We start from the raw sequence: 26,130 nt of genomic DNA, 5'->3' as shown, positions 1-26,130 counted from the left end.
CAGTGGGGAGGGAAACAGCTCAGTGGTAGGGCACATGCTTAGCATGCACGAGGTCCTGGGTTTGATCCCTAGTACCTCTGTAAAAAAAAATAGCAATAATAATGAAATAAAAATTTTTTTCTTAGTTCTTCTAACCTTGGCCTTATGCTGGGGGAGAATTTTTCCTCTCCCTGCCCGCTATAGACTGAAAATTTGTCTCCACCCCACACTCCAAATTAATACATTGAAACCCTATCCTCAGTGTGATGGTGTTTGGAGAACTGGGGCCTTTGAGAGGTAATTGGCTCATGGGGGTGGAGTCCTCCTGATGGGATTAGTGCCCTTTTGTAAGAACAGGCAGGAGAAAGCTTGCTTCCTCTCCCTTTGCTTTCTGCCGCATGAGGATACAATGAAACAGCGTCAGTCTGCAAACTAGGAAGTGGGCTCTCATCAGACCTCAGATTCTTGGACGTCCAGCCTCCAGAACTGTGAGAAACAAATATTTGCTTACCACAATAAAGGTGTTAATTTTTTTTTAAATAAAAATAAATTAAAATTTTAAAAATTTAAGAAATAAATCAAAAAATTAAAAAATAAAAAGAAACAAATACTTGCTGTCAAAGCCACCCAGCCTATGGCATATTTGTCATGGTGGTGGCACAAACTAAGATACGGCATTTACTGTATTTTTACCTGAAATAACAGAAAGTAATGGTGTCAAGCCCGAATATCTTTTCCTTTAACATTAATTTCTACCCACTAGGAACTTAGTGTTGGTGATAGAAGTTTTGATTCATTTATTCATGAAGACATAAGAGAACTAAAATTAGACCAACCCAGTTACAAAAGCACCAGGGCTATAAAGGTGGTTACTATCCTCTATCTTAAAAAACAAAATTTATCTTTTTCAAAATCTTATTTAGAAAATTGACTTTATTTAAAAAGTAGTATGTCCCATGATACAAAATTCTAGACATAGATTTAAAAATAGCACAAAGGAGAACATAAATATCCAGTTTCTTTCTTTTCCTACGTACATCTTTTGTGCATTTATTGTCTTTTCCTAGGTTTGCATTTATCTTCATCGTCCGATCTGATTCATACTTACAGTAAAAACATTTCAAATGTCATAGACAGGTATAAGGCAAAAGTAAAAATTCCCTTCTCTCTATCCCTTCCGCAGATACGGGTGAACATCCTTCCAAACTTTCAACCGCATGGATATATGTTGTTTTTATATAAACGGTTTCACTGTTACTCATGTTATACTGTAACTTGCTTTTTTCGCCGAATACTGTCATGGAAATCTTTCATGATAGCACATTTAGAGCTACTTCATTCTTGTTAATGGTTGTACTGTATTTCTTGATGTATTGACATCTATTTAGCCAGTTCCCTCATGATGGCTATTTAAGGCATTTCCAACATTTTATTAATAAAAATACAACGTTGTACCAAAATGTTGATAGCTTATTTTGACAAATGCAGTCATTATATTAGCTTGCACATCCTTATATCCGTCTCCTCCTTAGGCTCTGGTCTCTGTACACCTTGTCTTTTATTTCATGCTTGTGCACTTGTGCTTTTGAACAACTGGTGGGTATTAGAGTTTTCCATGAATACTTGGCTTTGATTACCCTGTTCCTAAATATGCCATTGCTTTTGTCTAGTTAAGAAAAAATTCTGTGTCCTTTATTGATCTTCAGTAAACAATAGAAATGACTACTTTAAAGTGGGTACATGTTTTCTAGGTTAGGTAAGTATTTCAATTAGGGGAATAAATACCTTTAAATTGGGAGTGTGGCTATTTCTTGTTTGGGGAGTGTGTTCTTTAGTGAACTGAATCTTGGATTGCTGGTGTTACAAGGAGTGTGTAATGAATTTCTGGGCTCTAAGTCTGAAGTCTTCACCCTATCCTAAGAGGCAGAGGAAATTTCCAAAGTTTTAATCGTAGCAATACAACACAGTGAAATACAAGAGGGGGTGCAGTGAAGAATAGATACTTGCTTTTGTTGTGAGCTTATGAGTGAATCCCAAGATCCCAGGCTTCCTGCAGCTTCTTGCCAAGGTTTTCAAGTATCCCTTTTAAAGATTAAAAAGAATTAAAGATTCCCATCTGACTACACTTATCATTTACCTATTCAATATACAGATAATGAAGGAACCCATAAGATGCTCTCATCTACTTTAATAACTGTGTTGTCCTTGATGGGTGTCCGACTCAGACAGATTGGGAATTACTAGCTTAAGGCACAATCTCTCTTTAATTTTGTCTCAGGCCTTGGTAAAACAACTAAATTCACATCTTTTTAGTTAAAAAAATTTCCCTCCATAGTCTCCAAGCTACCTTTAATAACAGAGTCTTCCTCATCTTCCTGAATTATTCTTATCAGACCTTCTAAGAAGCAGCTTGCTAACACTGAATGCCAAAAGCAGCTTGTTGGAGGAGAACTGATGCAAGGAGGGGGAAAAAAGTCCTGCAAAAATATCTTTCCTTCATAATTGGAAGGGGAAGAGGGAAAGTGAACAAGGGATGGAAACAAACCAATAAATACAATGCAGATAGTTTCATAGAGAGTTATTTATATTTTGGCTAGCCTCTCTATCTACTACGATCCCGTTTTCTTTTTTAGAGAAACTATCATGCTGATAATAGCAGTTTTTACTCAAAAGAAATTAACATCCTAAGATATTTGGTAATGCTTGCTCTAATACTGCTGTACCGATCCACATCATAGAAAGCCACCCAGAGGAGCAGTCTGCTTGCACACAGCCTTCAGGCTGTTTTCCCAGCCTTCGGAGCTTAGCCTCCATCTGAATGCTGCCATTAAAGATGTTGCCGGCACACCCGGGAGTGTGACTCTGGGCTGACTTAAAGCTCTTCTCTTACAGTCCTTTTCCTTTGGCACCGGCAGATAGACGCACTGTCATCTGGCTGAGGAACGAGTTCCATTCCATCACGTATTTCGGGTTTGCTGGACTGGCGCTCAGCGTATTTCTGGAATGTGTTGGAATGCAATGGAAAGATTAGTCCAAGCTTCATTCCACTGAATCCTCCTCCCTCCCCTCATGCTATTGTTTCTAGTTGCCGGGTATCTTCCAGACTGAAACTGAAGGTCTGGTTGATCCCAGCCCTAAAGTTACATTTTAACTTTAGCTCTTATAATAGGCACTAGTGTGAAGTTTCATCATCTAACAAGGAACTCCAACCCACTCTTTTATGTGTAGATAAGAAGCTTCTTGTGAAGGGATATCCAGCCAAGTGTCCCAAGCTGAACAGCAGCATCTCTCAAATTTATCCTCCACGTGAGGAGGATAAATTATTAATGAATGGATTAAAGAATTATTAACGAAAGGATTAATGAATCATTAATGAATCACTAACTTTCCTGAATAGTCAAATCAGCAAACAAAGATGAAAAGCATCTCAAAGTAAAGCTAGTGGTTTTATGCACCCTTCCCTTTAAGCCTGTAGTCAAATCTCTTTTTGTAAAGGACAACAGGCCTGTGAAATGTCCCTCCTTTGGCCGCTGACTGAAATATTCCTACACATTGACTATTTCAGTTCAGTGGTTCCACGTACATTTAGCTGTACATTCCCAGTCCTGGGCCAAACCCAACCAAATACTGACACGTGTACAAGAGCCTAATTAGCATCTCAGAGGGAGACATTCCTGTCGTTAACATTACAGCTAAACTAGCAGAGGGAAGGGAACTCATTTAAGGGAAAGGCTGCTTCTAATAAATGGTGGGATTTATCACTTTCATTTTTCTGTGAGAGGGTAGTAGCCACAGGCATCTGAGAAAAAAAATTTTTTTCCTGCCCACAGAAAAATAAGTTTAGGTTAAAATCAAAAACATAATTTCTTACTTTTCTCTTCCTGGTTAAATTTTACTAAGATCCAAGGTAATGAAAGACTCAAAGAACCGATCTTTGGATTCCCAGTGAGTGTCTACATTTCAGAATTCAGCCCTAAGGCTGATTATAAATATAGCTTAGATTAGATATAGGTTAGATGATAAATATAGCTGTCCCTTGAACAACGTGGGGGGTCAGGGCGCCGACCCTCTGCGCAGCTGAAAGCCTGTGCATGACTTATAGTTTGCCCTCCATGTATGTGATTCCTCGCTTCAGATTGTGTAGTACTATAGAATTTCCTACTAAAAAAAAAAAATCCACGTATCAGTGGACCTGTGCACTTCAAACATGTTATTCAAGGGTCAACTGTATTTTTCATTTGTTTATGTTTTATACAGCAAGTTAAATATTTGCTTTCCATCCTGTACTGATAGCAAAAGCATGTGTCCTAAGTAGTAAGAACAAAAAGGCAGATACTTTGCGCAGAAAGAGAGGTTAATGACCTCTGGTCCAACCCTCTTATTTTCCAGATGAGGAAAGATGCTGTTCTCTGAGGTTCAAGGAATTCCCTGAGGCATCTAAGAACGGACAGCACTGACAAGATGGGAGGAGCTTTTAATCTCTAGCTGTGAGGGAGCTAAGCATTGTTTTTCATAATACTGAATGGAGATAAAAATGTGGTGGCCACAGAGGGACTTAGCACTCTCTTTCTATAGGCTGGTGCCTCAGCTTAGCCAGAGTGCCATAGGCTGATTCAGCCCCTGCAGGAAGCAAGACACTCAGGCCATCCATGTACTTGTTCCATCCAACCAAGCAGGACGGATGCTCTGGACTGACCTGCAGGACGCTGTAATAGTAGCAGTAAAGCCGGTGGGGCTGGAGCAGGTCCCTCGCAATCAACTGCCCTTCTTTGGCAATCTTCTTTGCTTCTTCATCATTTTCCTGAAAGATTTAAAAAGAAACAATGAATGGAAATTCCTTCTGTGACCCCCAAAGAAAGCTTAGTGTGAGTGTGAGTAGGACAGATGGAGGGTTGATTGTGAACAGCACGGTAGAGGTGAAACATGATGAAAACATAACTTAAGAACCAGGCTAGGGGAAGTTGCTATCAAATGGTACCTGTGAAAGACTATGTGATTGTTGTAATCAAAAAGCCACTTATTAGTACCCAGGTTGTTCCTTCAGTACCAGGAATAGTCAGCATTCCTAATTATACTTTTTAAAAATCGCTAATATTCTATCATACTGCACACAGGAAAGCCATATGCAAGCAGTTCTGACTCTTTATAAAGGGTCACAGGAATATTTCTGCCTCAGGCACCCAGTTATTTCCATGGCCATATGGCTTCTCAGAAACAGAATAAAGTTTTACAACGGAAGGGTCAATTTTATAATTTCACCAAAAAGCCCCACAAAGCCTTTTAATACTTTTCCTTTAAAAAAAGAATTCTTATTTTATGAGAAACTCATGATTTTTGGGATGTTGTATAGCATGACTTCATTGAGAACTTGTGCCTTTTTTCCTGACTGGGGAAAAGAAAAGGGTAACATAATTGCTTTCAATGTTTTCTTGTGCATAAAGCACTTTAACCTTTTCTCTTCAACCTGTAATTTGCACTTGGTATGTTCCTGCTTGGGTGTGTGTGCATGAATAGTCATCCCTTTAAAAAAAATCTATATTCTATGTAACAACTGGACTTAACATCTTCTAAAAATCCTGAAAAATATTGATAGAGAGTATTCAAAATGGTCCTGATGGTGATTCTCCAGATACTTCAAGGGAACAAAAATTTCACAAAATAACGTTTCTTTTGACTAAATTATGTCAGATTAAATTGTGTCATGATGGAACTCATGTATTTGTTACTGCCTAAAGAAGCTAAAAGTGCAGAAAGCATACCTTGGCCCATTCAACTTTCTCTAGTAGATCACTAAGATTTCTTTTAATTGGAACATAATGTTTCCAAGGCTTTAGTGCCGTATAGAAATGTTCATAATATGGCGAGTCCTGCTTCAGAACCAAACTGTCACCCAGCATGAGATATGGGTACCTATAAGCAGCCACGGTCCCATCCACATTCACTTGATACTTGTACTAAAAGATTAAAACAAACATAAACAAAAATTTTAACAGTCACTTGCTTCACTTCTTCTTGTCAACATCGTAATACTTAAATATAACATAATAATAATAATATATTAATTATTAATAAAATAGTATTCATAATAATTAATAATAAAATAAAGAAATTATTTCCCATTTTCCAACTTCAGTATTTACAAGTTTTATGTATTATTTTGTAACACACATCTCTTTGTATTATAATCATTAGCAGCATTTAGCAGGTCAATTTGAAGAAATATAACAAATTTAAAGACAAGATGATAAATAATTTTAGAAAGTAGTAATACCTATTTCAAATATGTCTATGGAATGGAGAATTTAGATTTCTGTAACCAGGTAAGAAAACCATTTTCCAAAGCTCTATATTTATTAAAGCTTAATGTTGACAACAGTTTATACAATTTCATTTATATATTATTTCATTTGTTCCTTCAACCCATGTAAGTATGAAAAAGGAAGGCACTGTCTCAAAGTTCAGCTTTAGAGTTGAGGAGAAAGCAACCTGGAGAAGACTGAGGACTGATATGATGCTGGTGACACAGTATGTCTACTGCTGACGTATTTGTTGGGTGAATGAACTTTGATTTATATGTCAAAATCACTTTTCATTCAATTATAATAATGTGAAGCAATTATCATCCCTCCCACCTTTTCTTAACAAATGATAAAACTTGTTTGGAAGATGTTTTTGATGTCCTCTTTTACATCTTCATGTTTACTGCAACTCATTGTAGTTATCACATTTCCACTTAAGGTTTTCTCCTTTCTATAGCATCCTGCTTCTTTTCTATTCAGAGTTGACCTTTCAATATTTCTTTTAGCATAGGTTTAGTATTGCTGAATTCTTTTAGTTTTTGCTTGTCTGGGAAATTCTTTATCTCTCCTTCTGTTCTAAAGGATAGCCTTGCCGGATAGAGTGTCCTAGGCTGCAGCTTTTTCTCACTCAGGACTTGGAATATATCTTGCCACTCCCTTCTGGCCTGTAGTGTTTGTGTAGAGAAATCAGCTGAGAGCCTTATGGGGGTTCCCTTGTAACTCACTCTTTGTTTTCTCTTGCTGCCTTTAGGATCATTTCTTTATCCTTGACTCTGGCCATCTTGATTATGATATGCCTTGGTGTGGGTCTGTTTGGGACCCTCTGTGCTTCCTGTACTTGATATCTGATTCCTTCTTTAGTTTTGGGAAGATTTCAGTCATAATTTCTTCAAATACCTTTTTCAATCCCCTTTTCTCTTTCTTCTCCTCTGGGACCCCTATTATGTGTAGATTGGCATGCTTTATATTATCCCATAGGTCTCTTATATTGCTTTCATTGGTTTCAGAGATACTTCTAAACCTCTGTTCTGAGTTCAAATCCCATGCTTTATTCATTATCTCACACTGAGAGGAACAGGATATACTCAGAGATTTGGTAATTACTTTCTTCTTAAATAATTGGTACCAAGGAGTTTGCCAGCCAACAGATTTGGTCACATAGTTCACATCTCTGTCTCCTTTGAACCTCATACATGCTCTGAAGGAGCCAAGCAGTTGTCACATGTATTTAGAGGCTATGGACACCAAGAGATGAAGTCCTTAAGTTATCCAGCAGAGGCAGGACTGGAGGCAGAACTTGAACCCCATTTTACCTGTATGCAACTTATATTCTTTTTATATTAAAAAATTTATATTCCCAGTTTATTAAAACACATCCAAAAAAGAGAAAAATAGAAAAATATACCAAAACCCTAGTTTAATCCTTGTACTATATTTTGAGTATTGAATATGATTCTGAGCTATGTGGTAAACAAAGTTAACAACAACAACAACAAAAAAAGAAACCACATGAGTTTTGTAATTCCCTATGCCTGATAAAAAAAGTGCATGTCAGGTCACAAGATAGGAGATATTTGCCCAAGCCCAGCTACTTGGTTGACTTTTACCACAAGTTTATCACTTCATATCTATCCAGGAAGACTCAAATGCATACCTTAAAGAAGTCAAAGAAACCTATCAACTTAGCTTTTCCAAGCTCCTTTTCTTTCTCTTGGAAGAAGAAATATCCTGTAATTCCTGCATCTAGTAGCTGGGGGTTTTCCTTGGACAGCTGCACCAGCTGGAGCCTCTCCTCTCGGCTGTCTCTACCTCTGAAGAAAGCTTTCTCTGTTTTATTGATCCAGGAAGGCCCTAGAAGTTTGAGACATGAAAAATCTGATTATAAATTTGACATTTTTAAGCAGCACTATATACCATAGACAAGACATGGAAACATCCTGTTCATCGACAGATGATGGATAAAGAAGTTGTGGTATATGTATACAATAGAATACTACTTAGCCATAAAAAAGAATAAAATGCTATTTGCAGCAACATGGATGGACCTGGAGATCATCATTCTAAGTGAAGTAAGCCAGAAAGAAAAATACCATATGATATCACTCAAATGTGAAATCTAAAAAAAAAAAAAGAAAGAAAAGAAAAGAAAAAAGAAGACACTAATGAACTTATCTATAAAACAGAAATAGACTCACAGACATAGTAAACAAACTTATGGTTACTGGGGGGAAAGGGGGATGCAAAGGGATAAACTGGCAGTTTGAGATGTGCAAATACTCTTATATATAAAATAGATAAAAATACAACTTTCTCCTGTATACCATAAAGAATTATATTCATTATCTTATATTAATCTATAATGAAAAAGAATATGAAAACAAATACATGTATGACTGAAACATTATGCTGTACACCTGAAATTGACACATCGTAACTGCTATACCTCAATTAAAAAAAGAAAAAAACCTGACATTTTTATATGATAAGTATAATCATCTTTAATCCACCATAGTCATTTAAGATGTTAAAACTCTTTTGCCATCAACACATCTTCTAAAGTAAATACTACTTAAAAAAAAAAAAAGCTCTAATTTTATCCTTTTGTGTACTAGTGAGAGCCCACTGAAATAATGACTCGGCTCACTCACCAAGGCACTACCTTCTTCCATCTTCTGTGCTTCACAGTAAAAAATGAACTTTCATTCTTAGACAGAGTGACTAGAACAAACTATACAACTAAGTAACACCCACACGTCTTTAACACCCAAGTTGCTCAGAATTTTGAACATATCACTTTTGAATCCAGTGAAGAATTTTTCTAATATTTTGTTAAATGCAAATACATATGTATAACTTGACTATGTGTGTGTATATATATATATTTATATCCTGTCTTTCCTGGGAGGGAAATAATCTGGAAGAATTCATTTAAATCTCTTTCTGTTATTCTAAAAGGTGGTCATTAGTTAACATCTGTCCATGTTCTAAGGGATCATAAATTCATAAAAGACAGAAACTGGAGAGGGTCAATCTCTTTATTTTTAGTACACTTTTCAGGCATTCACCGTTATCAGATAAAAAGTAGGTCAGTTTTCGTTTCACGTTATCTTTAGATAGTTTATAAGGAATCTTGTCTTACCAAATAAGCCCACTGAACTGCCCTAAACAGAAACTGAAGCTATAAAGACAAGGCAGGGTTTTTCTACTCAGGGAGTTCAGTTTAATAAAAAAAAAAGGTGTGTAGTATCATAAACCTAAGGCCATCAAACAGGAGGAAAGGAATTCAGATTGTAAAGGATCAAGAGAGGCAGAAAGAGTGAAGAGGAGAATTTCTTACAAAGTGCTGGAGGTACTAATATCCAAATGATTGTTACCACAATTCTCTTACATATGAATATTTCATATTTTTCAGAATCCTCTCTCATTTCATCCAGCAATATAAAGGCATTGAAGTCAGAATTAAACTAAGTGATAGTTTTACCAAATAGGTGTTTTCAAATGGTATCTACAAGTGAGCAACTCAAAGGAGACTCAGTTACAGTAGGTTTGGACATTACTAGCCCAACCAACACATCTTTAATTTTTGGATTAGAAGAATCCTAAACAAACCACTTTAGAGTTTAGAGTGCTGTTTTCCCTTTTTCTTGGTTAGAAAATAAGAATTTAAAGTATTTTTAAATATATACACAGACTCTCTTTGATTGAACATCCCCTCCACCTTCCTCACTTCTAAGCTTCTTCCTAGAGAATGAACTTCACCTGTATTTCCCTGAATAGAGAGGAGATCATTTGTAACACCCCTCATAGCTTCAAGTGTGGAGTGGGTGATGTCGTACGTGGGAAGGATAATGTCTCGTGAATCCAGAGAGCCACACCAGGAAATGATAGGCAAAGGGCCAGGGGTTTCATTGACTTTTCGATGCTCCAAAGGCCAGTCTCCAAGATTAACGTAAAATTCTAAATCCGGGAGAAGGACCTAAATAAACAAAAGAATGTTTATCAGTGCTGGGAAGACCTCAGTCTTTGGTAGTAAATGCTTCATTTCATTGGCTTTTAAAAAACATTTCTGAAATTTGAAAATAGTAGAAGAAGAGAGAAGGATGCCTCTCGGTCATCAGTAGTATCAGAAGATCAAAAAAAAATGAAAATGAATATACGTATGCATATGCATGACTGGGACACTGTGCTGTGTACCAGAAATTGACACATTGTAACTGACTGTACTTCAATTAAAAAAAAATGTCAAGGGTGAGGATGGCATATGACAATTCACTTAACTAGGCATTTGCCACCTCTGCTTAGAGGTGGTATTTAAAATTGTTCTGCATTGTAGAGGTGGAAACTGGGTAGAAAGGTGCGAACACGTGGCTTTAAGCACTCTTGCTGCCAGCTGCCGAAGTGAGGATCTACAAAGTTAGACCCGAGCGCTTGCTTTCCTTCAGTATCAAACTTGTTTATAACATCTGTGTTTGTCTCAGGGACCCACTACTCCATTTCTACCTCCATGGTCAATGTCTTAGGTTAGACTTTCATCATCTCTTACCTAGATTGTTACAATAGTCATTCCTCACTAGATGTTTGATTCTAGCCTCTCACCACTCTAATCTGTCCTCCACATTGCTGCCCAAGTTTCTAAAAACCCAAATTAATGTTATTATTAAGCTCAACAGGACCTTAAACTTATGAGACAAGGTCTAAACTCTCCGACTGGAATTCAGGCCCTACTATCTTGCTTCAGCTCCTAGTGGGAGCTCTGAGACCCATCTTCCACCTGCTCATGTACCAGTAAACTTTAGGTGACTCTGAAAATGCCGCCCCGTTTAATATGTAATTCTCTCCGCTTGGAATGCTCTTCTATTGTTCACTTGGCCATCTCCTTTCTCACCCTTCATACCCAGATCTGTTACCTCCCCTATGACCCACCTTCTGCAGGCATTTTAACCCTGGGTACCTCCTCTTCTGACAGACCTATCATGTTGTGGACTGGTTTGTATTCACATCTTGTCCTCAGTTCTGAATAACAAAAACAAGTCCCACCAGAGTGAGCTGTTCAAAGACCAGAGGTGAGTCTCATTTATCTTGTTGTTAAGATTCAGAAATACAGGGCAGAGTGGACTGGTGGTAGCCCAGTAATAAAAAGCCACCTTTAGGATCAGATGCCCCATAATCTGCTCATCTGGTGGGCTACAGGGGAGGTGGGAGGCAACTGCTATTTAAAATAAGAATTGACTGCTGACCGCCGTTCCATGTACTTGGGAAATTGTATAACTCACAGCAGGAAAGTTGGTTTTTGGTTTAGAAAACTACCTTGATGATCTTTCTAGGTGAGAAAGGTAACAATGCCCATCCTCACCCTTTACTCTGCATGATCAGGAAGAAGGAAGAACAGAAGGCAGTTTGAATTGCTCTGCTGAAGAGGAATTTATAGAGTTTGGCACATGGGGAAAGAGGGGCTGAACAGAGGGATGGGCGGGGTCGGGGGGAGTTGCTGGGGATGTGGAGAAGTCTTCTGAAAGCGAGGAGGCCCCATCATGTTTAGTAAGAAGCCAAGACCTGAGGACCAAGGCCAGTCAGGGGGAAATTCCCAGAGGCAAGGATAACGGAGAGTCTGATTAACACAGGGGTGTCTATTTTCAAATGTTAGGATTTCTGTTTGGTTTGGTTTTGCGTACTGTGCACTGGCATCAGACAACCTCTCTCTGTCACGCCAACATTCAGCTAAGTGCTCCAATCACACTATTTCTTAGAGCACTTAGGATAAAACAAGGAAAAGTTGTTCTAAGCTCAACTTATTTTGAGTGACAAGAAGAAAACTGGTGTCGAAAGTGAAAACTGAATGGAAGGCGTATTCAGCAGGAATGGAGAACTTCAAGAAGGCACCTTGCAGCTGTAAATGCCTGGGAGTTCGCAGAAACCTTGGCAGTATATTACCTGGCCTCCTGACCTGGGGTGGGGGGGTCAAGCCATTTAAGTTAAATATTAAAGGAAAGAGATAGACATAAAAGTAAAGAACTGTATGAACACTCAGGTAGTCGCCAAGTGCACATTTTCAAGCCTGGAATCCATTTCTGTCTTTTACTATTATTATTCTAAGAATTAAGTGTTAGGGGGAGGGTATAGCTCAGTGGTAGAGTGTGTGCTTGGCATGCACGAGGTCCTGGGTTCAATCCCCAGTACCGCCATTAAAATAAATAAATAAATATACCTAATTACCTCCCTCCCCCACTCCAAAAAAATAGATTAAATAAAAAGTTAAAAAAAAGGAAAAAAAATTTTTTTAAGGAATTAAATGTTATAAATACATAATTAAACTCTCTTGTTTTTGGAATCAGTGAATTCATTCTCATACCTTTCTTGCCAGTGACAGCAAAATTTCGTCTGAGAACATTTTGAAGTCTGTGTATTTCCCTAAAGATCGCCGGTAGATGTGGTTCTTGAGAACTGTGTAATGAACAATGGCGCCCCTCTCATCCCCAAACCTTTCTGGAACTTCGTTTAGCATCTGCTGGAGATTGATGCTGGGGAAAGATGCAAAATCTTTTGCAATCTGTGGCTCGTTGGCTGGACAGGACAGAGTTTTCTGCCAGGCCTGGGGCTCCTCTTCTGGGCACTCACAGTACTCATGGTACACCGGTCCTGGGGAAAGCAAAATACGTACACTGCCAGGGTCCCGCACAAGCACTGCAGCACAGGGAGTTGTTTCTGCCCCTGCTGTGGACATGGAATGACCTCTTGGTAAATCCTAAGATTATCCAGACAGGGCTAATCTGCCCTGAACAAATCAGTGGTAAAGGTAGTTATGTCAGAGTCTTGTGCTCCTGCCTTCTGTCCCCGTCTCACTCCACCCCACACCACCTAGGACAGGACCTGCTCTCTCCCGATATGACAGACTCTCAGTCAGTTCACCGATAAAGTCATTTCTAAGGAGTTATAAATGATTAATGAACATAAAACAACTTACCTTTTAACCAGGAAAAAGAGAATCTATTACTTTTCAGGCATTATTATGTAGTAGGGCTGGTGATTTTTTGAAACAAGATGGGGTCTCTTCCTCTGAGTCCCTAAAATCATCTCCATCAGCACATCTCAAAGAGGAAGTATGAAACCCAGGGGCATCTTGCAGTGTAATTTGAAAGTGGCCAGACATATGTATAAAACTATTCTGAAGAATCATTTCAAAAAGAATTTACATCAAAGTTATGTCTTATTTCAAAATATATCCATATTTATTTTAATATAAAATAATTTTTAAAAGTTATTTTATTTTCTTGAGGATTTCTACTTCAGACCATGACAGGTAATAGGGATCAATTTACCCTCCTACCTGAAACTATCAAAAAACAAAACATATCTTTTTTTTTTTTTAAGACACTAGACATTAGGCAATGGACAGTGAGTCTGAGAGATGAGGAACAAATGAGGTGAACCCTACAATAACTGAAGCTCACTGTCTAAGGGAGTTTCTAGGTTGTGTAAAGGGAAGAAGAATCCAGGCAGAGCCCAGCAGTCTCACCGAGTGGAGGAGACAGAGCTGAAATTCCAGGGAGATCAAGGCAACAGAAGCTGTAGGACATACTCACTGCAGAGAGAGAGAACGCCAGAGATCTGCCCAAGGTTCCCTTCAGATATTTAAGGCATATTTATCAGTATCTATCTATCTATCTATATATCTATATATATAGAGAGAGAGAGAGAGAGGAAATTATCCAAGGCAGAGAAAGAACCATCCAGAAAGATTAGAGGCAACAGTACCCATTGTTCATACAGGGCTGGGAATGGTGCCTATTCCTACAAGCCAGACTGGAAAGCAGCCAAATTCATAGGGATTGGGTAGCGTATGCAGAGAAGTACTGCCTGACTAGTAAGGAATAATCAGCGCTAGACTAAACATGGCTCCAGGTTTGCCTAATAAGTCATAAAAGAAAACTTGAAGATTAAACTATTTCTAAGTAACTCAACTGCATCTTAGAGAAAAAGCTCAAGAAGATAAGAAAACATCAAGCAGTGAAGAATACGCTGGATGGAATTAATGACAAATTGGACATTGCAGAAGAAAAGATTAGTGAACTTAGAGCAATAGAAACTATACAAAATGAAATGGAGAGAAAAACATTTTTTTAAATGAAAAGAGGATAATTGAGTTGTGGAATAATTTCAAGCCTAATATATGGGTAATTAGAATTCTTGGAGGGGAGCTGGGGTAGAATAGAAAAAAATATTTGAAGAAATAATGGCCAAAATTTTTCTAGATTTAATGAGAGCTATAAACCCAAAGATCCAAGAAACTCCACAAACCGCAAGCACAAGAAATGTGAAGAAACCTACCCCAAAGCACATACTAATCAAATTGCTCAAAGCAACCGATGAGAAAGCCTTCAGCTCACGGAGGAACAAAGATAGGGATGATGGCAGACTTATCACTGGAAATAATGCGAGCAAGAACACAGTGGAACAAAATATGTCAAGCACTAAAAAACAAAACCAAACCAAACACTGTTAACCTATACTTCTACCTGGTAAAAATGTCTTTCAAAAATGAAGGCAAAAATAAAGACATTTTCAGACTCTCAAAAGCTGAAAGAAGTAATCACCAGCATTCTCACATTAAAAGCAAGATTAATGGGAATCTTTTAGGTAAATGATATTAGATGAAAATATGTATCTATGCAAAAGAATGAAGAATACTGGAAATGGTAGCTACCTGGGTAAATACACAAGATTTGTTTTTTGCTCATTTAAATCTCTTTAAATTACCAAGTGTTTCTTTCCCTTAAAAATATCAAGTTAAATTGAGCTCCACGAGGTACATATATCATGTTTCTCCTGGTGCACATTGACTTCGAGGTCATCATAACCCACTGTGAAAGCCATGGGGTCTACCCCTAAGGCTGGCTCTTGATTACATAATAATTACTCACCTTTCAAAATATAGGGAGACTGAGCGACATGTTCATCACCATAAAGGACCTCTATCTTCAGCCCTTCGTTGACACTTTCATACATTCTATATCGCATCAAAAATGTCCCATCATTCCTGTCCAAAGGTTTAGGGACGTGAATCCGAACTAACTCTTTAGGCGAGAGAGATTTGATTACTACTTTGAATAGCGTTTGACCTGAAAGAAAAAAAATTATAAGTGATTCTACTATTTCATAGTTATTTTGTTTTACCAATTATTGGATAGTTGTCTCTACACAGAAGTTATTTTTTTCTGTACCATCGGTGGTAAAATTATTTCAGTTTGGAAGATCCTTGAGGCCAGGAACCATGTTTGGTTTACGTCTTCAAAACCAAGGATCTGATTCAACATTTGATTCCTTAGTCAGTCAATAAAGATTTACTGATTGAACAAAATCATTGAATAAAAAAAATTCTTAAAAAAGCAAGGAAGAGATGAATTTTTTGCCTATTTGGCATCTTCTCCTTTGGGTGGGTTTAAAGCTCAGGTAATTAAAAATCCATAAATTTTTAGAACGACAGCACACTAAGGCAATCTAACTTTCTCCTTGTAAAATATGCATAAGCTTTCTTTGTAAATCATTTTAATACCCAACAACCCTTAATTCTGAGGAAATCTCCCTTTTATAAACCCAAATTTCAAGTTATATTCCTAAATCCATTTCCTTAAGTAGAGAGAGATTACAGCTAGTTGCTAGACTCTGTACAAATAGAACACACACACACACACACGAACACACACACTCATACATACCTTTGTAAATACTAGAGTTTACTCCTCTAAGCTTGTTTCCTCAAGTTGAAATTAAATGTTATCCTAGGATGATCTAAGATCCCTTTCAGCTCCAAAATTCTGTGGGTTTTCTGTTCCAGGATAAAGCATACCTAACTTAGCAAATTTTCCCTTCTCTTGGCAGTATATTAGCTAACTTTTTAGGCTTTGAAGCAATACTGTTGCTGGAATAAATGTTGGGACTTCTTTCTTCAGAGAGGACGGAGGAGGTACCTGCACTCAGTGCAGATCTGACCCTCAGGAGCTTGACAAATAAAGATCAGTTAATGTTCTCAGCGCAGTTAATCACCATATCAAAGGGAAATGTTTAAAAAAAAAGTGGCGAATCTTGTGAAACACACAGCCCTAGTAAACAATAAGCTGTGATCAGAGCATTCTTTCATCTCATCTCTATCATATTTCATAATATTCAATATTAAGCATATTTAATATACATTTTTGAAATTACTGAAGAAAAGTTTGTTTCTCCGATTCTTGGTTTCTAAATCTAGTGAGAGATCTTTCTTTTGATCTTCAAGGGTTTTACTTTTTCTTGTGGGTCAAAAGAAATGTTTCTGAGTCTCTTCAATTTAGTAATAGTGATACAGTATCTGACATCTTGCTGCTAAATAATTAAGTACCAAACACATACATTTCAGGATTCTTGAAACAAATGTGATAAAATTATGAAAGAAATCTGCTAAAATAAATGAACTATAATAGATAAATGTAAGGGATGTTGTGAAAAAAAGTAATAATTTAACGTGAAATTATCATAAATATTGGCCAATTACCTGAAATGCTTCATGAAACACTTATTGCTTTATGTTATTTCCACTTGGTTTCAGAAAGGCAATGTGGTGTGGTAGACTGAAAATTCAGGAAGGCAGAGCTGGGGACTAAAAAGCTATTTCCATCAGTGGTCTCTCTAAACTGGAAACAGGACAGAAAAGTTTTCTTGTCTCCTGATTAAATAATGCTATTCTCCACATGTTTACCATTTTAAATATATAAAACAGATAGAAGACAAGCGTATTAATGACTATGTGATTTTTTTGGAAAGAATTGGATGTGCAGAAGAAAACTATCTCCAAACACTTTTTAAAAAATTTTTTATTATTTTTATTTCATTATTTTAATTTAATTTTTAAAATTGAAAATATTGGATTAGATCTCTATGGTCTCTTTCAGTTATAACTTTTTTTTTTGTATCTGAAGTTGCATTTAAATTATTCAAAATGTGTGTATAAAAACATAGCCATTGGAAACACATATTTTAAATGTTCCATTATTTTTATAGTGATCTTTCATGTCTCTGTTCTTGTTGGCATGAAATTAATGTTAGAATCAATGCAAAATAATAATGATCAGGAGTGAAACAGAAATAAACAATTCTAACAGCATAAAAGAGAAAATGAGAAGAGCGAAATTTCAAATTGCTTCAAAGGGAAAGAATGTGAATTCTCATTTGCCTTGGGGGGTAATAACATGGAGCAGAATCAAAGTTCAGCTTGAGTTTTTCTACTCCTCAAATTCAGACTTCTTCAGGAAAGAGCCAACGGAAAGAGAACGCAGTGACTAAGGGGAGAAAAGGCTGGCAGTATCAAAGTCTTACATCATTGGAACCAGAAATGTTGAAGACTTTTGATCTGAAAAGAAATCAAATACATTTAAATTCACTTACTTAGTCAGGGAGACTGTGCCAGTCCCTGAGCTTGAGATTTTCATAGGTATTTTCTCTTATTTATTTCCTCCGGGAACTTTTGAGGTAGGTATTTGTCACCCCATTTTACAGATCGGGAAGCCAAGGCTCCCTTGAAGAAGTTAAGCAGCTTGCCCAAGGTCTCATACCTCTGAGCAGCAGAGCCAAAATCTGAACACAGATTGAGTCTTTCTTCATTCAAAGCCCATTCTGAATCCAACTCGTTACGTTGGTAATGTTAACATGTAAGTTCCCAGAATTCATAGTTGGAAAAATAACCTTTGGCACTGCTGGTACCATGGAGTCAGCACCTCCCTTGTTGTTCAGAAGTTTATTAAGGCCCTCTACAGCTGCAACAAAAGTGTCGACTCCACCTGGCCAAGGGAATGGAGTCCCATAAGGACAACCTGTTGTGCCTTGAGGCTAAGAGGCAAATCCTCCCAAACGTCTGGCTGCCTGCTAACCGCGTACACTCTCCAGGGTCCCACTGAAAACTGGTTCACAATAATCATATTACTAGCAATTTGATAAAAGGGAAAGAGCATTGAACTTGGTATTAAAAAGGTCAAGTGTCTGGTCGTGGCTCTGACACTTAACAGCTGTGGGGCCACAGGAAAGACATTTATTTTCACCAACCTTGTTTCTTATGAGAAAAGTGAAGAGAATAGTATCTATCCTTCCTGCCTTACAAGATGATTGAGGAGAGCAAATTAAACAGCGCACAGTTGAAAACACTAAAGTGCTACACAACTGTAGATAATTTTATGAAGATGTCATTCCTGATAAAGGTAGAGAACTGAGTAGAACATGAATACTTGTATTGTAAAATCTTGACATACGCCAATCACCCTCCATCCATCCCTTCTTTCTTTTCTTCTACAGTATCCACTGAGCGTCTCTGCCAGGCATCGTGTTAGACGCTGGGTATACAACAGTGTCAACAGATTCTGCCTACATTAATAATAGAAGGAAGTACTCAATTTAAGTCAGAGGTTAGTGAAAATGAAGACATAGATTTTTTTTTTCCGCATCCAAGGTCACAGACCACCGAGTTTTTGTCTGTGGACCCTTGTTTGAAATCCCGTTTCATAGCTTTCAAGTTCACACGTTTGTTACCTACGTACCTGGAGATAAGCAGCATAATAATAGTGTTCAGATAAATGCAGTACTGTTAAATGGGAGTGGTAATTAATAAGGGAATCTTGGTAAGTCATGTAAGATGGTCTATAGCTTGAGAAAAATTTGACTCTTTTCAATTAGTTCTTGGAGAAAGAAATTTTTCAGAATCTGCAAGTGCATGATGGTGGCAGAAAATGTAAGAGACTGAGTGAGATTTTCAGAAGTAAAGGGTAGCTTTTTTTTTAAGTAGTTTTATGCTTTGTTTATCATTGTATTACTTAATTATTTTATTTTGGTGGGGAGAGGTAAATAGGTTTATTTGTTTTTAGAGGAGGGACTGGGGATTGAGCCTAGGACCTCGTGCATGCTAAGCAAGTGCTCTACCACTTGAGCTATACCCTCCCCCAGGGCAGCTTTTTAAATGGAAGCTAGAAATCAAGTGTCCTGAAAAGAAATGAGGAGAATCCAAAGGAATGAAAATGAGGTTGTCTGAAAAGACTTGGTGAAAGTCTTTAGTCTGTTCATTTTTTCCTTATGCCTTTTCTCCTGATTATAAAAACATTATGATCACTTTGGGGGAAGTTTTTTTGGGGAAAAAAAGAAGAGTGAAAAAAAATGTATCACTCTCTCTCTTGCTATGACCACTGATAACATCGATGAATGAGGTACAGATTTATTTATTTATGTTAAAGTTGGAGTGAAACCATGTAATTTGTTTCCTGTTCCATCCTTAACCCAGTACAAGCATTGTTAAACGATCTTTTAAAACACAACTTTAAATTTTTTAAAATTTTGATTGTGGAGAAAAAAAACACATAAAATTGACCATCTTCACCATTTTTAAGTGTACAGTTTAGTAGTGTCAAGTATATTCACACGTCTGTGCAAGGACTCTCTAGACCTTTTTCATTTTGCAGAACTGAAACTCTGTACGCATTCAACAACTTCTCACTTCCCTCTTCCATCAGCCCCTAGCAACCCCCATTCTACTTCCTGTTTCTATGAATTTGAATACTTTAGATATCTCCTATCAGTGGAATCAAAAATATTACTTTTAAAGGTTGTTAAATATTCCATCGCATGAATGTACTATACTTCGTTAAGCAATCACCTTACAGTTGGCTATTTAAACTTACTGTAATAAATAATCATAATCCTGCAAGAATATCCTTGCCCATAAATCTTTGACCACATTCTGATCATTTTCTCAGGACTAGAAGTCAGATTCCCAGATTAAACGGCATAGACATTTTTCATAAATTATTTTTTAATTATATTTTCTAACTGTGGGAACTCATATTTTTGCACATTAGGTTTGAAATGTTTAAGACTCTTGATATGTTTGGAAAATTACTTTCCAGAAACATTTGATCATTTGTGCTCCTGAGACCAAGCAGGACCCTGTGGGGCACCCCCGAACCCCTCCTGTTTAAAGAAAAATTGAAGTCTCCCAGGCCTCCCTGAGTCAAAAAAGAGCAGGCTGAAGCAGTGGATGATGAGAACCACAGAGTCACAGACTCACTGTCTGATGCACATCCTGAGGTGCTTTTACAGATACTATAACCGTCACCAGAGGGAAGAGCTAAACTGCGTGATGACCAGGTCTCTCCTCTAGTTTCCCCTTCAGTTATCTTGCAAACTGTTACTGGCGCAGTTGTCCCCAGGATCATACCCTTGTGCCTCCCTCACTTGGAAACCAATTACTCCTATCTAAGTCTCAGGAGGAAGCTGCACAGCAGAAAAAAAGACCTGGTTACAACCAACTAGGCTCAAGATGACGGAGGATTTGACCTCCAGTAGACCTTGAGCCTCACAATATGCTCACTGTAACTCATTAGGATGCTAAATGACATACCTACCAGCGCCTTGACAGTTGATGATTGCCATGACAACAACCAGAACAGTGTATACAAGGACTGGAAAAACAGTAATTGGCTCCAGCATACCCAGAAAGAGAATATGATGGCAAAAGTCTCCAATGAAAGCCCACGTGGCCTGACCTAGACTGGAGCTGTCTCAACCAGCTATCTTGGCTGATGGCTCCCCACTCAAGGGCTTTCTTGCCTTTTCCCCTTTGGAGCAATAAAGCAGCCTTTCAATCTGTCCCTCTGCCTCTGCTGAGAATTCTTCCTTCACCTGGGGGATGAGGGTGGTGGCAAGGACCCAGACTTTTGGTGGGCTTTCCAATTTGGGGCTCTCTCTACCCACTAACACCCCCTCACCCCAGCAGAGGATGAAGGCCACTGTCTGAGAGAATCCCATTGCTCCCTTAACAGCTTTGCGTACTACCACTTAAAAAATACTTGCCATTATTTTTAGATTAAAAAAATGAAATTTTATTCAAATTTATAGTTCTCTCATTAAGAGTAAGATTAACAGTATTTCACTTTGGATCATGGAATTTTACTTTTTCATGTATAAATTAATTTTCCCCTTAGTTTTCCATCTTCTTTTCTTTCTAAAATCCCCCCAATTATAAAATTAATGTTAGAAAACAAAACTATAAAGAAGAAAATACACCCCATAGTGAAAGACTGAATCTGGGTTTAAGAATCCTTCTCTGATCCTTAGGGCTGTGGATCTTTCTAAAATTAACAAAAGTACTCAGAGTTTTCCACAGGCCGTGGAAGGAGCACTGAGTATTCTGATTGTCTCTGTTGAAAAGGGTGCCAGTTGGCAGGACATAAATTAGACAGAAATTCGCAAATCCTGACTGGCAACAACTTGAAACTAGCAGAACAAGTTGTAAGAAGTTGCAAAAGTAAGATGTTAAGGAGAACGTGGGAGGACGACTGGGCAGAAGGGATTCGGGACAAGATCCACCCTCTGCAGAGAGAAAACCTAAGGAATTCCGGGTTTCACCAATTCCTGCAATCTGCTCCCAAGAACTTAAAACTCCAAGAAAACAAAAATCCAGCGTGCAGAACTTCCTCCTGTCTGCCCACCGCTCCGACATTTCCTTTGAGTAGGAGGGAGCTCGTCCAAACCCAGCAGGCCTAAACGATGTAACCCTACCCAATTCTTCGGCTTGATGACTCAACACGTGAAGGCACTCCCTGCATGCTGTAACATCTCAGACAAGTCGGGGTGGGAAGACCATCTCCAACTTGTGACTCACGCGGCATTAACGTGCTGGGCGCCATCCACTCGGAGTATCAGTCCCTGCACGTTAACTGAGGACGGGCCCTCGGAGTTCGTTCATCCATCCATCCATTCATTCATTCAAACAGCAGACTCTTGTTACAAGTCCCTCCCGCCTCTGGGTCCGGGGAGGGCGAGAGGAGAGTAGGTGACCAGACCCCGGGGAAGGGCACTGACGCCGGGGGTGGGGGGAGTGGGAAGGACGCCAGGAGGACGGAGGGGAGCGCGCAGCCGGGCGAAGGAGGCCGGCGGCCCAACGCTACCTGGGGGCGAGCGAGTGAGGTTTTGGCCCTCGGAGCTGACGGCCTGCAGGTAGAAATAGCGGACGGGCAGCACGGCGCCCGCGCGCAGCCCGGGCCCCCACACCAGGCTCCGCGGCGCGCTGACCGGCGCCTCCGGGGCCCCCGCGGCCACCAGCAGGGCGAGCTGCAGCGGCAGCAGCGGGGCCCGCGGGAGGCGGCGCATGGTGGCCGGGCCGCGGCGGTCCAGCTCGGCGGCGGGCGGCGGGCGGCGGGCCGGCGGGGAGCGGCGGGGCGGGGCCGGGAGCGCGGCGGCCCGGGGCTGGGCCCACCCCCGGGCGGGCTGCGCGCCGCCGCCCGCCGGCCCCTCCCCGGCTCGCTCCCCGGCCGGAGCGCCGGGGCGCCGCCGGGGTCCGCGGTGGACGCGTCGCTCCCCCGCCAGCCGCGCGGGATCCGGGAGATCGGGGTGTGCGAGGCTGCTGCGCCCGGCCCCCGCCTCCGCTTGCTGGAGTCTGACCGCTGTTTAGAGGAAACCGCAGACATAGTGGTGATTGCTGTGGGACGAGGGAAAAGGCCCAGCGGCCGAGAACCTCGAAGGGTTTAAGGAAATGCCTTCAAACACGGAATTGCTCTGGGTTTGCAAGACACAGAGCAAATGTCACGCCCCTCCTCCCCTCCAAGGCCAACTCTCCCAGTCCCTGCGTTCATACCAGCACCAGATTCTATTGCGTGTCTTGTCTGTTTTCTGCTCCGCAGCCTCCCTCGCTGGACTGTGCCCCCTAATCCCCTAACCCCCCACATTTCCCTTCTTTCAACAAGTGTTTACTGAGCACCCACTGAGTTCGGGCCAAGCCTCAGGCAAGGAGCCCGGAGCTGGGCACAGAGTAGCAGAAGTCAGGGTTGAGCCTAGGTGGTGGGTGAGCGTCACCTCAAAGTCAGAAACTCCTGTCCTTTGTCATGGATGAGGAGTAATTGGTCTTGATTAGTCTCCAGATGCTGGAAGTTGGATCTGGGAAGAGATTGGCATGGGCCCTGATCGCTTGGAGCCACTGTCTGCCTCTCTTTTCTGACCACTTTATCTACATTGGTTAATTGTTTTTCCTTCTTTTATCTGCTTATGGTTTGAATCGATTCAGAGGAAATAAAAATTCTTTACAGGCTGGGTGAACTAGGGGAAACTCACATCCCGGATGGACGGAGGGTTTCTGCACCCTCCTTCTGAATCCAGAGACGCCAGAATCAGGCCCTGGGCAGCCACCTGGCTTTATTTGGGCTGCTCAGCTTTCCTGCTGTGATTTTACCAGGGCAAAATCTTTCCCATGTTTTCACCTATTTTAGTAATGCTGAGCAGAGTTTGTAGACAGTGTTCTTTGTACTTTGGAAAGATTTTCAGGAACTGGTGGTAAATCACTGATAAATTGTAGGGCTAAACTGTAGCATTTCTTGGTGTTACTTTCACTGCTGAAGTTTATCTCTTGTGAGTACATATTTTAAATGGAAAGCTTTGCTTTGTTCTATCACTTAAATATTGTTTGGAACACGTTTTGTTTGCATTTTTGCAAAATCAAAATTAAAATTTTTTTCAGAGAAATAATCTGAGGTTTAGCTGGTACTGGATGGTAGTGAAATATTACCTAATAAATTATATGATGCTTGTGGTATTTTTGAGAACGTATCAAGGAAGCTGTATAATTGTATTTGAACACTTGTTTAGCTGTTCAAATACTGAGTCTTTACCAACCTGTTTTCTTTCTCATCTTAACCCATATCTTAAAAAAAATCTCTCTCTTCACATCAGCCAATGCCTTGATTAGATTCTTTACGATAAATCAAATTTCATTCGCTCAACAAATGTTTATTCCATGCCTATTAGGTTTCAGACCTTCTACTTTGACTTCACAGGCCCCTGCGGTTAGTGGAAAAGAAAGACAAAGAGGCAACATAAATAGTGTGATAGTGTTAAAATATGGGTGTCGGGAGCTGGGTAGGGTCTGGGATTTTACCCTACTTACAGGCTAAGGAATTAGTCTGTTACTGTTACATGGATGTTGTCAAGAGACACAGGATTCCTGGTTCAGAGATAAAGGACTTTTTTATGCACAGCAAAAGCGGTAGCCAGAGCTTCATGTTGGTTGTGTTGGATCCCCGTGTCCCTTGTTATGGGCTGAGTTGAATTCCTCCGTAATTCATACGTACAAGTGCTAACCCCAGCACCTCAGAATGTGACTGTACTTGGGGACAGGGCCTATAAAGAGATGATTAAGGTAAAAGTAGGCCCTAATCCAATCTAACCAGTATCCTCATAAGAAGAGGACATTTGGGCACACAGCGGGACACCGGGGATGCTTGGGCACAGAAGAAAGGCCATGTGAGGATGCAGCCACCTGCAATCCAAGGAGAGAGGACTCAGGAGAAATCAGACCTGCTGACATCTGGATCTTCAACGTCTAGCCTACAGAAATGTGGGAAAAATAAATTCTGTTGTTTAAGCCACCCAGTTTATGGTGTTCTGTTACATCAGTTGTAGCAGAGGCATACCACTCTCTCCGACTCCACACCCCCCGAAGTCCAGTGGGGACGAAGCAAAAGGCCTTTCATCCCTTCATGATGCCTGAAGTGAGTCACATCATGAGAGAGACTTCTCTAAATTGAGGGGCTTGCTACTTTTAGAGTAAGGGGTATTAAATCTGCTCTTCCTTGGCGGAGAAGTGTTATCTCATCCCTCAAGGATGCTTGCTGCAAACACGCCCTGAGAAATGGCATGGGTAAAGACTGGTCAAGGACTCACATTCTTGGCATACCCAGCAAATATGTTCTGGTATGTTCAGAGCTGATGCCCGATTGCCTCTCCCAACATAAGTATACCTACCATGTGAGGCCCAGTTAACCCAGCCTTGGGAGAATCGAGAGGCTTTCTGAGAGAGGTGACATCTGTGCTGGATCACAAAGGTCAAAAAGGAATCTGCCGCAGGAAGAGGGGGAGAAGGGCATTCCAGGCAGAAGAAACGTCCCACACAAAACTTGAAATAAATGACACACTCCAAAAGGTTTTCTATTCCTTTTCACAATCATCTCTATTTTGAGTTCAGACACATCGAATTATAGTCTGTGTGTGACTCTGGAAGGTCTACATTTAATACATGTGCTTTTATGAATTGCACTGGCCCCTGGAGTCTTCACATTAAAACGGTAAAACTCACAGCTATTGATTGTCCACTCAGTGCAGAACTTCTCTACTTTTTCTAGAAAACGGTCCTTTTGTTTTTTTCTTTTTCAACTACACAATCCACCGTTAACAATGAGGCTTTGCCAAACTTGACCTTAACCCACAGCCATTGTGACTGGTCCATGGTTTAGGACCTGCCTCATACTGAACCAATCAGAATCTTTTCCTTGGGAGTTTAAAATCAGGGTTAAGCGATTTCGATTTGTAACTGTTCTCTTAAACAGAAGCAATGTAAATGTCTAAGTTTTTTGTTTTGTTTTTTGTCTTTTCGACTGAAAATGGAGGAGAAATATAGAAAACTCTTTGAGTTTCCTCTACAGTGCACTACAGAGGCTTGATACACTTCATAAGCGGCATCTCTGCTTTGGTTTCTGGGATATCCCTGTATCATTATAATAAATTCATCTTATAACATTAGAGAATTGTCTCATTTTTTTATGTTATTAATAAAAACCTTACATTGGCTTAGGCAAGCTTAGATCTTCTAAAATTCATAAAAAATTATTTTAAAATTATTTTGATAATGTTTACTCAGCACCCACTTTTTGCATTCTGCAAGGTGCTGGGGATATAAACTCAGTGCCCGCCCTTCCATATAATACCATTCCAAGGGTAAGTTTTAGATTTTGAGGTTTAAATATTAACTTGCATTTAAAATCTCATAATATAAGGCTATTTCCTCCTAAAATACAAC

General features: G+C 39.6%; 1 protein-coding gene and 1 non-coding gene across 2 annotated transcripts; one reads left to right on the top strand and one right to left on the bottom strand.

The window, feature by feature from the left end:
• Positions 1-894: 894 nt before the first annotated feature.
• POGLUT3 (protein O-glucosyltransferase 3) lies at positions 895-22,507 on the bottom strand. Its single transcript, XM_032472716.1, has 8 exons — positions 22,235-22,507; positions 15,197-15,394; positions 12,628-12,914; positions 10,038-10,254; positions 7,933-8,129; positions 5,739-5,933; positions 4,676-4,780; positions 895-2,977 (listed from the first exon to the last, which is right to left on the bottom strand). The coding sequence occupies exons 1-8, from the start codon at positions 22,434-22,436 to the stop codon at positions 2,852-2,854; spliced, it is 1,527 nt and encodes a 508-aa protein (XP_032328607.1). The 5' UTR covers positions 22,437-22,507; the 3' UTR covers positions 895-2,851.
• On the top strand, positions 12,389-12,460 carry TRNAA-GGC. The gene has a single exon. It is a non-coding gene; the product is annotated as a tRNA-Ala (tRNA).
• Positions 22,508-26,130: the final 3,623 nt, after the last annotated feature.

This window comes from Camelus ferus, chromosome 33, assembly GCF_009834535.1.
Source record: "Camelus ferus isolate YT-003-E chromosome 33, BCGSAC_Cfer_1.0, whole genome shotgun sequence".
NCBI classification, from domain to species: domain Eukaryota; kingdom Metazoa; phylum Chordata; class Mammalia; order Artiodactyla; family Camelidae; genus Camelus; species Camelus ferus.
Note: the sequence above shows the minus strand (reverse complement) of the source record. Positions and strands in the feature narration are given on the sequence as shown.